We start from the raw sequence: 18,106 nt of genomic DNA, 5'->3' as shown, positions 1-18,106 counted from the left end.
AAAACACCTATATTGTTCTCACAATTTGGAAATTTTATGTTCACATAGAAGTGGTACCAACCCATAATCTTTTTTCTATTGCTATCACTTTCGACATGCCGCACTAGAAGACAGAGCCTCGCTTTGTGAAGGGAATTTTAGACAAAATAAATATTCAGTACTCGCAAAAATATAGATATATTTTTCTCGCAATTTATAAATTTTATGCCCATATATAAGTGGTACCAAACCATACTCTTTATCTATTGTTATCAGTTTTAATATGCAGCACTAGAAGACCGAACTTTGCTTGGTGAAGGAAATTTTTTACACACACAAAATACTGAGTACCCCCCCCCCAATCCAGAAATGTATACCCCCCATACCCTTGTTTACACAATAAAAACTTTTGTGTAATTTTTCTAGATTTCTTTTTTTTTAACAAAGATAAAAAGGGAAAGGCAACTTTCAAACTCTAGGTGTCAATCTTTCCCATTCGATTGGCATTCCTGGCAAGTTTTAATTAATGTATGGTTTCTACCACTTTACTGCCAAGAATTCCTCAGATTTTCTCGATGTTCTTAATCAAACAATGATCAACGAGCAAGTTAATAAATCTAACATTTTCTTTTTTGGAATACTTTAAATTAAAAATAGAGTTATTATTTCAAAAGGGAAACTTCCTTCATGTAAAGAAGCGATATTTCTTTTGTTGTTCAATGAGAGGGAATTTAATCTTCCTGTATAAAGTTTCAACAATAGCAATTTAAAATGTGTTCTTTTTGATTTGCCGAGACATCATTTTCAAATCGCATGCAACTGAATGACGCGATGCAAGGGGCTGTTGGAACAGTGCGTAGTTAAACTGCAAGATTCAGTCTCCTATGATGGGCGCGGTAGTTGAAGGTAGTGGAAGAGAGAGAACTGAATGACGCGATGCAAGGGGCTGTTGGAACAGTGCGTAGTTAAACTGCAAGATTCAGTCTCCTATGATGGGCGCGGTAGTTGAAGGTAGTGGAAGAGAGAGAACTGAATGACGCGATGCAAGGGGCTGTTGGAACAGTGCGTAGTTAAACTGCAAGATTCAGTCTCCTATGATGGGCACGGGAGTTGAAGGTAGTGGAAGAGAGAGAACTGAATGACGCGATGCAAGGGCCTGTTGGAACAGTGCGTAGTTAAACTGCAAGATTCAGTCTCCTATGGTGGGCACGGGAGTTGAAGGTAGTGGAAGAGAGAGAACTGAATGACGCGATGCAAGGGGCTGTTGGAACAGTGTGTAGTTAAACTGCAAGATTCAGTCTCCTATGATGGGCACGGGAGTTGAAGGTAGTGGAAGAGAGATATACACTTTAATATTAACGATAAAGCTGGCAAAAGGCCAAGCTTATTGAACTCATCACTAGCTTGCTTACAGTACACTTCCGTGATCTGCAGCAACTCATTGCTGACAGCCTTAGTTAAATATAAGTCCACTACTTAGTTTATGTTTTTCGATGCGTGCGCATTGTTTATTTATGTATTTTGTAATGTTGCAATTTAACCCAGTAACGTCTTGGCTAAATAGTAACTTTTCTACGTTATCGCGTGAAGAAAAATGTCCTATTGAGGACTTGGGGAAGCAATGGGTTATCTTTACTTTTTAATCACTTGGTATATCCCACCCAATCAGGTGGAAGAACATATGCACATGTGGTCCCAGGATCGGGACATGTGGACAGCTACATATTCTGTAAATTATTAATTCAGAATAATCATCTCCATAGGCTCAGCAATTTAAGATGGCCAAACTTTGGGGTCCTTAACCATTTCTTTAAACATTAGCTTTTTCCAGCTCTGTTGTGTTTTATAATGTTATTTAAAATATAATTTATAGTAGTTTTATTTGGTTATAACAGGCTAATAAAATCAATGAAGGGCAGAGAACCAAATTTAAATAAGCAACGGAAAGTGGAACAAGAAGAAAAAGGTATTGAAAAAGGATTTGATTCCCATCTACATCTTCTTATAAGTAACACAATACCAGAAAGTGAAGACAATCTTAACAGTGAAAGCAGCTCAACATTGACCAGATTAATTAACAAATGTGATCCAATTAATGGTCCAGCCTCAGCTTTGGCTCATATTTGGGATTGCCCCTTTCAACAATGGGACTTGATTTTCCCTTAGACTAACAGGAGATAATTTGGAAAAGAATCGTCAGAATTTTCAGACATCTTCAAAACACATTTAGGCTTATGTGTTTCAATAGTTGGCAGTAAGTTACTTACTTAATTACTGTAATACCTGTACAATAATACACAATATTTACTGTAAGAATAAGTAAACTGACGAGGCCAGAACCAGCACTGCTTTAGCCTGAAAGATAGCCCATGCCCATTGACTATCCGGATATGGACCTCCCCCCCCCCATAAAAATGCTGAAGCTACACCCTTGGTACTAAGCCTAATCCCATTTTTTTCACATGTTTTCCCTGGCATCTAATGGTGTTAATTAGACACCATTAAACGAAATACTGTCATTGTCAAACGCATAAAATGAAACATTCAGACGTTTCCTTTGACACCCCTTTTTTCCGATTTCAGCAGCGAAATACTTAGCTACATTACAAATTAGTTAATTTAGGTGAATGAAACTTAGGTAAAAATCTAGATGAGCAATTTTTGCTATGGAAAGTAGCTTGGTTCAGCTAGGACAATGAAACTTCCAATAATAGGTCCAGGGACTCTACGATGCCCTGAAAAGTTCACAGGCTAGTTAGGATTGACTAACTACAATCTAGGAAAGATTTGTTTTTTTAAAATTAAGTTTTGGACTGTAGTTGCACTTAGGCCTACATTACTAACGTACTTAAACGCCTTAACCTATTTAAATACGTTGTTCAGCTTCACAACATTTTCTTAAATTGAAAGTGCACCAAGGATAGTCTTTGATTTACTTACATCAATATACTTATACTTAGACATACTAAAGATACTGAAATACTTCTGCCATATACGAATAACATGTAACAGTACATGTTAAAACGAACAAAACCCGGTCGGCATGCTAATTATTAGAATGTAACAAACAGTGAAAATTAGCAAGAATTATAGGCCACTTTTTTTTTTTTTTTTTTTTATATTAAGAAAATGCCCTCACCACTTAGAACGAAGATTCAGGTATTAGCACCCTCACTAGGTAAAATTTCTGATTACTTCCTCAATGAATACTATTGCTATATTTTTATTTTCGTAAAGTAATCTGGGAATCTTAGGCATTTTGTAAGTCAGATAAGGTTATCTTTTTATGGAAACAGGGAAATTTGCCAATCATATATTTTTCTGATCGAAAGATAGTTCGTTAAAGAACCTCAATATTTCATGCTAACCATTCAATACAGAAATCTACAGAAGCCACTTTAGAAACGTTTTATTGGCAAGTAATAGATTATCTCCAAGTACCAGAAAAAACCTATGAATGATAAATAAATTAGAAACATATTTTCAAAATGGACTTCAAAGTGGAATTTTTTTCTCAATAATCTACGAATACAAATAAAAACGAGGGGCGCAAAATGAATTGGGCTTTACACAACATAAATATCAAACTAATCCAAGCTATAAACAAATAAATGAAAAAAGTCGGTGAGTTCAGGAAAACGAGTGAAAAGATGAAGTTATGTAAAGCCTAATCCTTTTCGCGCCCCCTGCTTTCATTTATGTTCATAGATTCCCAAGAATTTTATTAGACTGTTTTGAAAATGAGTTTAAACCCAAAAAATAAATTTATTTTTTCAACTTTTTAAGTTTTCTTCAAGACGAAAATGTGTCTGTGTCTAAGATTCGAACCTAACTTACCACAGCCACAGGCAAGTGATCTATCTGCTGGCCTATTAAGCTTTGTATAATAGCATTAAGCCTCAAATAAATCAACTTAACTAATAGCTCAATGAAGACTTAAAATATTTGTTTTTAACTGTTTAATTTGTGTGAAATACCTTCACCTTTAGTAACGAAAGCGCGACCGTGCGGTGTTGCTGCCTTTAACCTGGAAACCTCAGTTCATGGTTCTATAACGATTTTAATGATTGACTTTTTCAGAATTTCCAATTAATAGCCTTTTACCCTTCTTTGTGGTAGAAGTATTGTTTTGTGCAACGGAATGGGGGAGAAACGTCTATTCGCTGTGACACAATCTTTTTTACTACTGAAAATAACACTATAGCTTTTAATTTCCGCTCAATTTAGACTTTTCCCCATTTTCTAGGACCATTGGTTCGATAAAATCATTCCTGGGATAGAAAATACACACCCTGCTCCTCGTCTCGGTCTCCTCGAAAAAGATTGACAAATTTCACACCCTTGAAGATGCTTAAAACCTCTGCATATGGGCTCTCTGATTTGCTCAATTAGACGGCGTAATTTTCGTCAAGATCATCTCCCCTTTCGGGAGTGTTTTTGCCCCCTTTCCAAAAATCAGAAAAATTGTCTTAGACTCACAACTTTTGGTGGGTAACTTTTGCTTAACAAGTTTTACATATTTTAAATCATCATAAGAAAATCAATTCTTTTGATGTATATATCGTTATCGAAACTCCTGTTCTTATAGTCTCAGTTACTATTTGCTTGGATAACTCCCTACTTACAGTCCGTTACGACGAACTGTTTGATTTGGGGATACTCTGTTGATGGTGACTTGCACTTTTAGTCAGGAAATCTATAATTTGTCTAGTAAGTTATCCCAATGATTTAATTTAAAAAAAAAAAAACAATCTAAAGTTCTGTTCTTACATTGTTCTGTTTATTTTATTTTAATAAAAAAAAAAGCTCCTGCTTAAAGAAATTTCTAAATTGAATAAAAAAGATTCTTAATTATTTTTTTTTTTTTAATTATAAATCTAAGAAATGAAGCAAAGAAGCAAAGGAGAATAAAAAGAGAAATTGAATAAAGAAATAATAATACATCACACACTCAAACGGCAAAGAAAATAGTAATCCAAACCGAATTACGAACTGGTAAGGGGGTTCAATTTCTTTAATATAAACGAGATGAAAGAATTTGGCCTAATCGTGGCTATCAGGCAATACAAACTTTCGTCTAGTTTCCGTCAAAATAAACTTAGATTACAAAGCCTGAATTTAATACACTATTTCATAGAAATTTATACTGATATATATATATATATATATATATATATATATATATATATATATATATATATATATATATATATATATATATATATATATATATATATATATATATATATATATATATATATATATATATGAATTTAGTTAAGATTACGGAACAAAATATGATTCGAACTTAATTTCCATGTTTTGCACTAAAGTACCTCACTCCATTGACAACAGAGGCTCGGGAATGCTTTGTAAGAAGCGCATTGACATCTTTTGAACTTGAGACAAGCCGTCTGAAAATTTAAGCGCATTATTATTTTAAGTATAGACTTAACATACGAAGTCGAGGACGATTGGACCATTGTCGAAAACGCCCATTGGTACCAAAACAAAGATACAAGAAATTGATAGAGCTAAAAGGTAGTGAAAAAGGCACTTGAGGGTTGCTACTTTATAAGGAGTGCCTTGAGGCACCTTTATGCACTCTTTTTGTAGGGGGCTTAAGATAAATGTGGAACACTGTACTTTCTTCAAGATGCGATTTACAAGTAGTAGTTTTTTTTGTTTTTTCTTGTATAGTATTTTACAGTTTTGCCTCTTGAGGCACCTTTATGAGGGGTGCACTTGAGGGGTGCCTTGAAAACTCAAAAAGCTCAGTGCCTTCACTCTACTGCTTTTTCTAATTTGGTTCGGTAGAAACTTTTAAGGTCATTCTCCGAGGTTGAAAGCAAATTCTATTTCCTGTAGCATTGAAATACGCAATGACATTTTCTCCTTTCTCATTGGCTTAATTGCTCTCTTGAGGGTTGTACCAGAATATTTAAACTCTGTTGACTTCTTTGAGATATTGCGACCGGATTTAAAGGGAATTTAAATTTTTTTCACATGTCTAATTGGTAGCAGCTGACCATTGAAATTTGGTTACCAGTCAGATAACAGTTTAGCATTTGAATTTTCACAATGGGCAGAAAAAAAATAAGAACAAATAAAGGATGGGGAAACCTGAGACATTGGTAAGTTCTATTCCAACGTTATAGTAGAATATATTACTTTTATTCATGTACAAGTTACATTTTCAAACAGTTCGTGGTAACGAACTGTAGTAAGGAGCGAATAGTAACCTGAACTCTAAAAAACGAAGTTTTGATACAAATAGTTACATCAAAAGAATTGCATTTTAATGCTGATTTTAAATATATAAGTTTCATCAAGTTTAGTCTTACCGGTCAAAAGTTACGAACCTGAGAAAATGTGCCTTATTTTAGAAAATGGGCGGAAATACCCTCTAAAAGTCACATAATCTTAACAAAATCACACCATCAGAGTCAGCGTATCCGAGAACCCTACTGTAGAAGTTTCAAGCCCCAATCATAAAAAATGTGGAATTTTGTATTTTTGCCAGAAGACAGATAACGGGTGCGTATTTTTTGTTTTTTCTTTGTAGTTTTTTTCCTCAGGGGTGATTGTATCGACCTAGTTGTCCTAGAATGTCGCAAGAGGGTTCATTCTAACGTAAATTAAAAGTTATAGTGTCCTTTTTAAGTGACCGAAAAACTGGAGGGCACCGTGGCCCCCTCTAACGCACATTTTTCTCCAAGGTCACCGGATAAAAATTTTGAGATAACCATTCTGTTTAACTCAGTCAAAAACCTAATAAATATGTCTTTGGGGGTGACTAAATCCACCTCAGTTCCCGGGGGAGGGGCGGCAACTTATAAACTTAGACCATTGTTTACGTATAGTAGTTGTTAATTATGAAGTGTACAGACGTTTTCAGGGGGACTTTTTTGTGTTGGGGTTAAGGTGGGTCGGGGCGGGGGGCAGGTTACGTGGGAGGATCTTTCCATGGAGGAATTTTTCATGAGGGAAGAGAATTTCCATGAATGGGTCGCAGGATTTTCTAGCATCATTTATAAAAAGACAATGAGAAAATATTTTTTTTTCAACTGGAAGTAATGATCAACATTAAAACTTAAAACGAACATAAAATATTACTTAAATAAGGGGGTTTGTCTCTTCCACAATACCTTGCTCTTTACGCTAAAGTATTTTTAGTAACTTCAATTAGTTATTCTACGGCCTTTGTGATTCAAGGGTCATTCTGAAAGATTTGGGACAAAATTCAAGCAACAAAATTTAGTGTAAGGAACAAGGTATTGACGAGGAGGCAAACTCCCTCATATACGTAATAAAAATACACAAATATATAAGTTCGTTACATAAACTAATTCGTAAGGTACGTATGTTTATTACTAACAAAACCGTTTGTAAAAATAAAATAAAAAAAATCTTGTTGTATTTTTAAGTAACCAAAAATCTGGAGGTAACTAGGCCTCCTTTCCCACCCCCTTTTTTTTAGCGAAATCGTCCGATCAAAACTATGAGAAAGCCATTTAGCTTGTAATTAACATAAAATTGCTGCTCCAAACTAAACATCCGTATGATATATGGGTAGATTATTGCAAAATATATCGTGCAAAGAGTACATTCCGGCAGAATATGCTTCAATCTTTTGAGGATGCCAACTCCACGTGCAACTTTGGTGGAGATAATGTCGCTATGATGCTTCCACGATAGATTTGAATCAATATGGAAGCCGAGGTACCGCAGTGACTTAACTTGTAAAATAGGCTTTTCACCTAATAGAACTTTACTACTTACATCAACAGAATCACCCACTCCACAGAATGTCAGTAAGAATTTTTCTTTACATTCACGCACAGCAAACTTAAACTTGTAAACATCTCTAATCTTTTGAGAGTAATATGAGCTTTTACTATTAAATCATCTGCGGATTTTGCAAATACTGTTAGCAATATATGTATCCTTTAGATAAACGCGCATCTTGTTCACATAAACTAAATAAAGTAAAGGGCCCAGCACAGACATTTTGCTATTTATAATGTTAGATATTGTCGTATGAGTGTCTACACCAGGTAACTACTTTACCCCATGAAATACAAGGCTATCAAGCATGGACTCCTGATCATAATTATCAAGCTTTTTTTCTATTCGACCGATTCTCTCCTCCAAATTTTCAATTTGAAATCTCAGACTAACAAGAGCCTGCTCAATTTTGCAAACTTTGGATTAAACTCGAGCGTGATTGAATCATAAACCTGGCTGATTTTCAGTTCAGTACCTTCTTTGTTCAATGAATTTGGGTCATTTAACTTTTCAGTAACTTTTTTGGTTAAATTTTCCAGCAGATGACTTTTATTTTCTCCAGCTGGGCTTCAGTTGTAGCTAATTGTTCGTACATCGGGGCGATACTTGAGACACCGAGGTAGACCCTAATTTATCTCTTGCTTTCAGGGCTTAAAAGGTCTTAGAAAAAGTTTCGTAAATTTCTGTGGTATTGGCAAGCTTTTGTGGCACTTTGTATTCATGAAGTAACATATAGTGATCGTAAATTCTGTCGGTCTGTCTGTCTTTCCCTGTTTTGCTAGTTTAGGTACTTCTAGATAAGCTAGGACGACGAAATTTGGCAGGCGTATCAGGAACCAGACAAGATTAAATTAGAAATAGTCGTTTCCCCAATTCGATCATCTGGGGGAGTGGGAAGACGGTTAATTCGGAAAAAAAGACGGGATGAAACTTGGTGGGAAAATGAGCACAAATCCTAGATACGTGATTGACATAACTGGAACGGGTCCGCTCTCTTTGGAGAAGTTGGGGGGAGGGTTAATTTTGAAAAATGATAACCGGACAAGATTAAATTAGAAATAGTCATTTATCCGATTTGACCGTCTGTGGGGAGGGGGAGGGACGGTTAATTCAAAAAAATGAGGTATTTTTAAGTTACGAAGGAGTGATCGAATCTTAATGAAATCTCATATTTAGAAGGATCTTGCGACTCAGATCTTTTATTTTAGATCTGGCTGAATCCAGTTTCATTGGGAGGAGTTGTGGGGGAACCGGAAATCTTGGAAATCACTTAGAGTGGGAAGGTCACGATGAAATTTGGTGAGAAGAATAAGCACACATTTAAGATACGTGACTGACATAACTGAACCGGATCCGCACTCTTTGGGAGAGTTGGGGGGGGGGGGTAATTCTGAAAAATTAGAAAAATGAGGTATTTGTAATTTATGAACTGGTGATCAGATCTTAATGAAACTTGATATTTAGAAGGATCTTGTGCTTCAGCACTCTTATTACGAATCCCGACCAGATCCGGTGACAGTAGGCGGAGTTGGAGGGGGAAACCGAAAATCTTGGAAAATGATTAGAGTGAAGAGATCGGGATGAAACTTGGTGGGTAGAATAAGCAAATATCGTAGATACGTGATTGACGTAACCGGACTGGATCCACTCTCTTTGGGGGAGTTAGGGGGATCTAGTGCTTTGGCGAGTTCGGTGCTTCTGGACGTGCTAGGGCAATAAAGATTGGCTGGCATGTCAGGGACCTGCACAAACTGACTTGATAAAGTCGTTTTCCCCGATTTGACCATCTGGGGGGCAGAAGGGAGAGGAAAAATTAAAAAAATGAGGTATATTTAACTTACCAGTGGGTGATCAGATCTTAATGAAATTTGATATTTAGAAGGACCTGGTGTCTTAGAGCTCTTATTTTAAATCCCGACCGGCATTAATTCTCTGATTTTCCTTTTCAATCAATCCATTGATTCTTAGAATTTTGCTAGAGCTCATACCATATGAGCTCTTGGCTCTTCCGACCTCGTCATAAGTGCCATATGAGCTCTTAGCTCTTGTTTTTTTCAGGAAGAAAAACTTGCCCGAACAAGAAAGTTTACCAGAACAAGAAAAATTTCCAGTGTCTCCAAATTGTTCCAGGCTTTCCGAAACTCCGAATCCGGCTTTAACTATTATAGATGATTCTACGGTTAGTAAAAATGCGGCATCTGGTAGCTCTTGCGATTTTGGTTCGCCAGGAGAAAGCTTTGGAATCGATTTGTCTGGAATTCCAGATGTAAATTGTATAGTCAACTTGCGTCATCTGCTTAGTGAGTTTATAGAAGCAATAAAACATCAGTTCAATTGCAAAGACGGGAAATCAAAGCTTCGTGTGAAAGAAATTAAAAACACCGGACTCCAAACAAAGCTCGTCATTATCTGCCAAGACTGTGGCTGGAAAAAGCGAGTAGAAGGTGAGCCGGAAGCCCCCCTCACTACTGTAAAAGAATACCTAACAAATTTCAGTGAACAGATATTAGGTAACAAAAAAGAGAAGATCAACAATTTACGAGGCAACGTGAACGTGAAAGCTGTATGGGGTATCATGGGGACCGGAGGAGGCTACGCATCTTTGAACGAATTATTAAGTGTATTGGGAGTAAAAAATATGAATCCGAAAACGTTTATGAATTTAGAACGCTTAGTTGGTAACGCATGGATGGATGCACTATCAGATGTCTTAGAAGAAAATGGTCGTGAATCCCTGAAATTAGCCATTCATGAGGACAGGTTTATCAACGATTTTTTCTGGACTAAGGTCATCTGTGATGGCGGCTGGAATAAACGCAGCAAAGGACACGATTATACTGCAAAAGGTTGTGTTGGGGTAATCATTGATGCCTTTACGAAAAAATTATTATATGTAGGAATAAGAAACAAATATTGTTACCTCTGCTTCAGCTCAAAGAAGGCAAACCAGAAAGTGAAAGATCATGTTTGCTTTATGAACTACAATGGTCCCTCGAAGAGCATGGAAACCGACATTCTTGTTGAAGGTTTTCGCCAAAGTGAAGCCATGCATAACCTTCAGTATTTACAATACATCGGATACGGCGATTCTAGTGTTTTTTACAAGCTAAGACAAAGTGTTTCATACGGATCATATATCCAAAAAGAAGAATGTGCCAATCACGTGACCAAGAACTATACGAAATACCTCCATAATGTTGTGAAGACAAAAAAAAGGGATGCACAGCAAATTTCTTTCAAATGACATAATTCTAAAGCTAGCCAAAAATCTACGAGGTACAATAAAAAAAAACTCGGCTGATGGTGGGTCTGCCGAAAATCTAAGACAACTCTTACGAAGAGGCCCAGAGCATGTGTTTGGTAATCATAAACAGTGTGATTCTGGCTGTGCCAAAAAGAATGGGGTCTTAGAAACTGTGGAGAACCGCTATAATAACCTTCCGAAAACTATTTTGGAGGATGTAAAAGCTGGCGTGGAAAATATTTGTAAAAAAGCGGACTTATTAAGAAACGATACAACGACCAATCTTGCCGAGAATTATATGTCTGTTGCAGTGAAATTCCTCGGCGGAAAACAAATAAGCCGCTCGAAACGTTGGTCATACCATGCTAGAATAAGTGGAGCAAGCCTATCCTACTCCTTGGGACCGAAATGGCAATCTTCTATATGGAAAAAAACATTTGGCTACAGTCCTTGCAAAATAACAAAAGAATACACGGTGAAAACTTCTAATCTTCGGAAACGGACAAAAACAAATCAGAAAAGATATTACGCAACCATTGGTTGGAGATATCTGGCCAAAAAGAAAGAGAATCAGAGTTTGCCTAAAGGCGATCAAAATTACGGACCAAATTGCAACAAGCCTGATATGAATCCAGAGGAATTTGAAATCGCAAAGGCTGATTATGTTGCAAAAAATATGAATCTGGATGGAGACAAACTGCAGGAGATCTACGTAAACACAAAGGGGCAAAATGATAACTGGATATTTGAGAGGAGCAAAAGGATTACTGCCACTTATTTTCATAGAATAGCTTCTCGCAAAAAAAAATACTCCAACCGCACCCATAGTCAAGAATATCCGAATTAATTCTAATTTCAAATCTATTCCAATGCTTAGGGGAATTCAACTGGAGGCTATTGCACTGACGGCGTACGAGCAGAGAGAGGGAGTATCATTAATAAAAGGAGATCAAATGGGACTACTCATTCATCCAAATATCCAGTTTCTTGGAGCTTCTCTTGATGGTCGCTTAGAAAACGGCACACCAATTGAAGTGAAGACTGTCCATAATATTCCCAGAGGAATGACCATAAGGGAAGTGGCATCCCAAAAAGGATTGGTAAAGAACTTTTTCCTATGGTCACACAATTCAAAATTGGAGTTAAAGAAAAATCACAAATACTATGCTCAAATTCAAGGTCAGCTAGAAATCACCAATCAAGAAGAATGTCACTTGGTGGTATATCACCATGAGCATGATGTGGAAATTTTAACTATTCCGAGATCAAAAGAGTATTTTTTGTCCATATTACCAAAGCTTCAGGAGTTTTGGAGCGATTGTTTACTTCCGGAGATACTAGACTCGCGATTGATTAGGAACATGCCACTTAGAGAGCCTGCCTTAGTCCGGGCTGCAGCAAATCGCGGAATGAAACGGACTTTGGAGCCAGAAGACAGTGGATGTGAGAAAATTACTTGGTCCGACACTGAAAGTGAATATTGAAAGTGGATTTTCCATTGACATGTGAAGAGCATTGACATGCGAATAGTATAGAGATTGTTTAGGGGTCATAATGTATTAGTAGCAGTATTGTTAACCTTAACCTATTAGGGTTGTTTGAATAGTAGATTATTATAGGTTAACTATTAGTGTTGGTGAATAGCATACAAATATTAGTAAGTAAATTCTATTTGAGAAATTTCAGCATTCTGTCGAAGTCCAAACCATGTTGATAAATAAACTCTAATTACGTTGAGATTTAGTTGCTACTTTAGGCACTTCCAGGTAAGCTAGGACAGCTAAATTTGGCAGGCATATCAGGGAGCGGACCAGATTAAATTGGAAATAGTCATTTTCCCGATCTGACCATCTGGGGGGGGGGGGGGGAATGGGGGCCGGCTAATTCGGAAAAATAATATTTTTTCAGGGGTCGGTAATATTTCAGAAAAATTTCGGTTAATAGAAAAATGAAATATTTTTAACTTACGAACGGGTGACGGGATCTTAACGAAATTCGATGCTTGAAATAATGTTACGTCTCAGAGTTTTTATTTCAAATCCCAACTGGATCCGGTGACATTGGGGGAATTGAGGGGGGAACCTAAAATCTTGGAAAACGCTTAGAGTCGAGGGATCAGGATGAAACCTGATGGGAAAAGTAAGCACAAGTCCTAGATACGCGCTTGACATAACCAGAACGGATCCGCTCTCTTTGGGGGAGTTGGGGGGGGGGGTTAAATCTGAAAAAATAGAAAAAATGAGGCATTTTTAACTTAGGAAAGAGTCATCAGACACCAATGAAATTTGATGTTTGGAAGGATATCGTGTCTCATAGCTCTTATTTTAAATTCCGACCGGATCTGGTGACATTGGGGGGAAGATGGGAGGGGGAACCTAAAATCATGGAAAACGCTTAGAGTGGAGGGATCGGGATGAAACTTGGTGGTAAAAATAATCATAAATCCTAGATATGAGATTGACATAACTGGAACGGATCTGATCTCTTCGGGGGAGTTGGGAGGAGGATGGTTAATTCTGAAAAATTAAAAAAATAAGGTGTTTTCAACTGACGAAGGAGAGATTGGATCTTATAGAAATTTGATATTTGGAAGGATATTACGTCTTAGAGCTCTTATTTTAAATACCGGATCCGGTGAAGAGGAAGTTGGGGGGGGGGGACCTAAAATCTTGGAAAATGCTTAGAGTACAGGGGTCGGGATAAAACTTGGTGTTAAAAATAAGTACAAGTCCAAGAAACGGGATTGACATAACCGGAACAGATTTGCTCTCTTTGGGGGAGTTGGGGAGGGAGGGTTAATTCTAAAAAATAGAAAAAATTAGGTATTTTAACTTATGAAAGAGTGATCGTACCTTTATGAAATTTCATATTTAGAAGGACCTCGAAACTCAGACCTCTCATTTTAAATCCCTACCAGATTCAGTGTCATTAGGGGGGGGGGGCACCGACATTACTGGTACGGATCCGTTCTCTTTGAGGGAGCTAGAAGTTGTTAATGTGGAAAAATTAGTAAAATTGAGGTGTTTTTAACTTAAGAATGGGTGACCAGACCTTAATAAAATTTTATAATTAGAAGAAACTCAGGTCTCAGAGCTCTTCTTTCAAATCCCGATCAGATCTTTTGACATTGGGGCGGAATTGGAGGGGGAAACTGGAAGTCTTGGAAAACACTTATAAACGGCGTAGATACGTAATTGACGTAACCGGACTGGATCCGTTTTCTTTGGGGGAGTTAGGTGGTGTGGTTCAGTGCTTTGGTGAGTTTAGTGCTTCTGGACGTGCTAGGACGATAAAAATTGGTAGGCATGTCAGGGAGCTGCACTAATTGACTTGTTACAGTTGTTTTCCCCGATTTGACCATCTGGAGGGCTGAAGGGAGAGGAAAAATTTGAAAAATTGAGGTATTTTTAACTTACGAGTGGGCGATCGGATCTTAATGAATTTTGATATTTAGAAGTACCTTGTATCTCAAAGCTTTTATTTTAAATCCCGACCAGCATTAAGCCTCTGATTTTCCTTTTAAAGCAATCTATTGATTCTTAGAATTTTGCTAGAGCTCATATCATATGAGCTCTTGGCTCTTCTTTACCTTGTCACAAGTGTCATATGTATGAATAGTATATAAATATAAGTAGTTTCAAAGATTTATTAAATACCCCTAAGGGGTTTCCTTCCTCCCTTGCCTGTATTTATGACCCCAGGGCAAGGGTGCCTAATGTTTATTATGTACCTTCAGGAACATATCACTTTAAATTACATTAATTTAATAAGTATATGCATTACTCCGTAAAGCAAAGTATATGATTACCCCGGTTCCAAACCGGGGTAATCAGTCATTTTTGAACGAGCCTATAAATCATCAACTATATGAGATGATGGGGAAAAACCAAAATATTCTCAGATACGGCACTATTAGGAATAAAATGAGATCCCGTGGAACTAAAATGGACGAATATCCTACAACTTTAGATTAAAAAAAATATTGTTTGTATGTTTTATAGGCCTACAATCAGCGTTTCTTTACTTTTAAGAGCCAATAATGTCTAAAATAATGTGTTTTAAAGAATAACGTTCTTTTTAAAAATAATATTCATACATTTTATAGGCCTACAATCGATGTTTCTTTACTTTTAAAGGCCAATAATGTTTAAAATAATGTGTTTTTAAGAATAATGTTCTTTTTAAAAATAATGTTCATACATTTTATAGGCCTACAATCAGTGTTTCTTTACTTTTAAAGGCCAATAATGTTTAAAATAATGTGTTTTTAAGAATAATGTTCATACATTTTATAGGTCTACAATCGGTGTTTCTTTACTTTGAAAGGCCAATAATGTTTAAAATGATGTGTTTTTAAGAATAATATTCTTTTTAAAAATAATGTTCATACATTTTATAGGCCTACAATTGGTGTTTCTTTACTTTTAAAGCCAAACTGTTATCTGCTTTGTAACCTAACAAATTCCAATTCGTATGGTGTTAAAATGATATTGCCTCAAGGTGTTGTTGCCAATTATACATGTTTTCAACTTGTTTTTAAATCTGGTCTTAATGCTAAGGAGATGTCAACATTCTTAATGATATTCTGGCAAACCCCTCAAGGAGTGCTTAAGCCAATGAGAAAGGAGGAAATCTTGAATACTAAGAATTATTGCTAAAAATCATCTGTTATAACTACAAACTTAAGAATCTTTGGGATTATTTGTCGGTATAAGATCTACAAAATGACACAAAAATCAAGGCTATATGATTAGTACAACCCTTTTAAACAGTAAAGGAAGAATATCTTAAATGGCAAATTTTAAAGGAAACTGATGATAATAAAAAAAAAAATTCACGGCCAAAAATTTTGAAATCTTGTGGCAAATCGAGAGGCTACTTTACAATTCTCTACGTCTTCTAAAAGTAATTTTATTGCTACTTTTAAAAATTAGAGGTGTCCCCACTAATTAATTTTTTATGAAGCTCTAAAGAAAAAAAATGCAAATTTGTTCGGCCTATTCATGTTAAAGCTTTCAATGAAGCCACAGTAATTTTTTCATCAAAGAATCTGCTCGTGTCTGTTGTTAATACGCATTTCACTGCTATAGGAAAATAGCATTGACTTCAAACCTCGGAGATCCACCTTAAAAGATTAAAAAATGGCAAAGTCTTCTTTTTCGCTCACAAATATTACAAGCATTCTGGAGGATGACCAACTACCACATATTTCTTAGGGATCATTTTCGTTAAACTACTCCTGGCAGTTTCGCCTGTTTTTGTGATGTTTTTAGAACTTAAAAATTCCGCATGTTGTTCAAGATCCTAAAACTAACTTCTTACGGCAAAAATGTGAAACATTATGTTAACAGCAAAATTACTTTCAACCCTCATGAAGCTTTTAGGAAATATTTTTCTTCATTCAAAGTAGCAATTATCAAAAGTACAAAATTCAAATATCTTTGGAGAAGTCTTGCCTTTAGTATCGGGTTATCACCTATAAACCTGTTAGCTATCTGATTACTAAGACTTGGCTAGTTAGGCCGTTGCTATAGCCGTAACCCTGCACTACGCACATACCAACAATATATTCCTTTTTCATACGGGATTCCATCAAGCCCATGTTCACCTTCCTATATATTTGTCACTCTCCTGACGTACTATCCAATATATTTTCCAACTATCAAATATAATGCAAGTTTTCCATTATAAGGGAAGAACCGAGCGTGATGAACAATGAATCCTCTGATAGAACCTCCAACAGCTTGACTCTAGTTCGTCATTGGGGAGTGACATGAGAGATGTAGCACAAGTAGGAGATGGTAACGACGGCAACGAGGGGGGGGGGGTTAATGCCAAGTTTTTCTCCTTATTCAATTGGACTATCTGTATTGGCTTTTTCTATAATTACATAAAAAAAACTAGTTTTTTTAACTGAAAGTAAGGAGCGACATTAAAACTTAAAACGAACAGAAATTTCTCCGTATATGAAATGGGTTGTACCCTCCGCAATCCCTTACTCTTTACGCTAAAGTTTTTAATTTTAAAAAGCAGAATTGTGGCAAAGAGTCAAACTTCAGCGTTTTAAGAGCAAGGGATTGCGGAGGGGACAACCCATTTCATATATGGAGTAATTTCAGTTCGTTTTAAGTTTTAATGTCGCTCCTTACTTTCAGTTAAAAAAACTAGTTTTTTTATGTAATTCCTGAACGTTTTTGAATTAATACATGTTTGATTTTGGCTCTCCACACATAAATTATTAAAATGAAATTTGCATATTAATTCCTTTTTTGGCTAAATGGCTTTCTCTTAGTTTTGATCAGACGATTTTGAGAAATAAGGGATGGGAAAGGAGGCCTAGTTGCCATGCAATTTTTCAGTTACATAAAAAGGCAACTATAAATTTTTATTTTTAACGAATTTTTCTATTAGTATAAAATATACGTAACTTAAGAATTATCTTACGTAACAAACTTTTATATTCTTTAGTTTTTATTATGTATATGAGAGGGTTTGTACCCTCGTTAATACCTCGTTCTTTACACTAAATCGTAAGTTTTGTCCCAATTCTTTAAGAATGACCCCTGAATCAGAAAAGCCGTAGAATAAATAGTTGAAATTACTAAAAATACTATAGCATAAAGAGCGAGGTATTTATCTCCTCCTAAATACCTCGCTCTTTATGCTAAAGTATTTTTAGAACCCCTCATATGCGTAATAATCTCTGTTCGTTTTAAGTTTCAATGCTACTCCTTACTTTCAATTGAAAAAACTTTTCCATGTTTATTTTTTCATTGTTTTTTTTTAAAGTAATTTTACAAAATCTTGCGCCCTTTTCATTGAATTTCTGTTCCCCCATGACATATTTCTCCAAGGAAAGATCCTCCCACATAGCTCCCTTCCCTCAACCCCACCCCCAAAACCAAAAAAAAAATCCCCTGTAAACGCTGTACACTTCCCAGTAACCATTATTATATGTAAACACTGGCCGAAGTTTGTAACTTGCAGCCCCTCCCCCAGGGACTGTGGGGGAGTAAGTCATTCCCAAAGACATAGTTATTACGGTTTTTGACTATGCGGAACAAAATGGCTATCTCAAAATTTTGATCCGTTGAC

General features: G+C 36.2%; 1 protein-coding gene across 1 annotated transcript in view; it reads right to left on the bottom strand.

Moving 5' to 3' along the window:
• Window positions 1-2,929: 2,929 nt before the first annotated feature.
• The window catches only part of LOC136035253 (sister chromatid cohesion protein DCC1-like), a 44,303-nt gene continuing 29,126 nt past the window's right edge, over window positions 2,930-18,106 (bottom strand). The window contains exon 7 of the mRNA XM_065716923.1: window positions 2,930-5,393. Within this exon, the coding sequence (XP_065572995.1) occupies window positions 5,288-5,393 (106 nt within the window). The 3' untranslated portion in view covers window positions 2,930-5,287. The remainder of the gene's footprint in view (window positions 5,394-18,106) is intronic.

The sequence above is a fragment of the Artemia franciscana genome, chromosome 14 (assembly GCF_032884065.1).
Source record: "Artemia franciscana chromosome 14, ASM3288406v1, whole genome shotgun sequence".
Lineage (NCBI taxonomy): Eukaryota > Metazoa > Arthropoda > Branchiopoda > Anostraca > Artemiidae > Artemia > Artemia franciscana.
The sequence above is the reverse complement of the archived record's forward strand: the minus strand, read 5'-3'. Positions and strand labels throughout refer to the sequence as shown.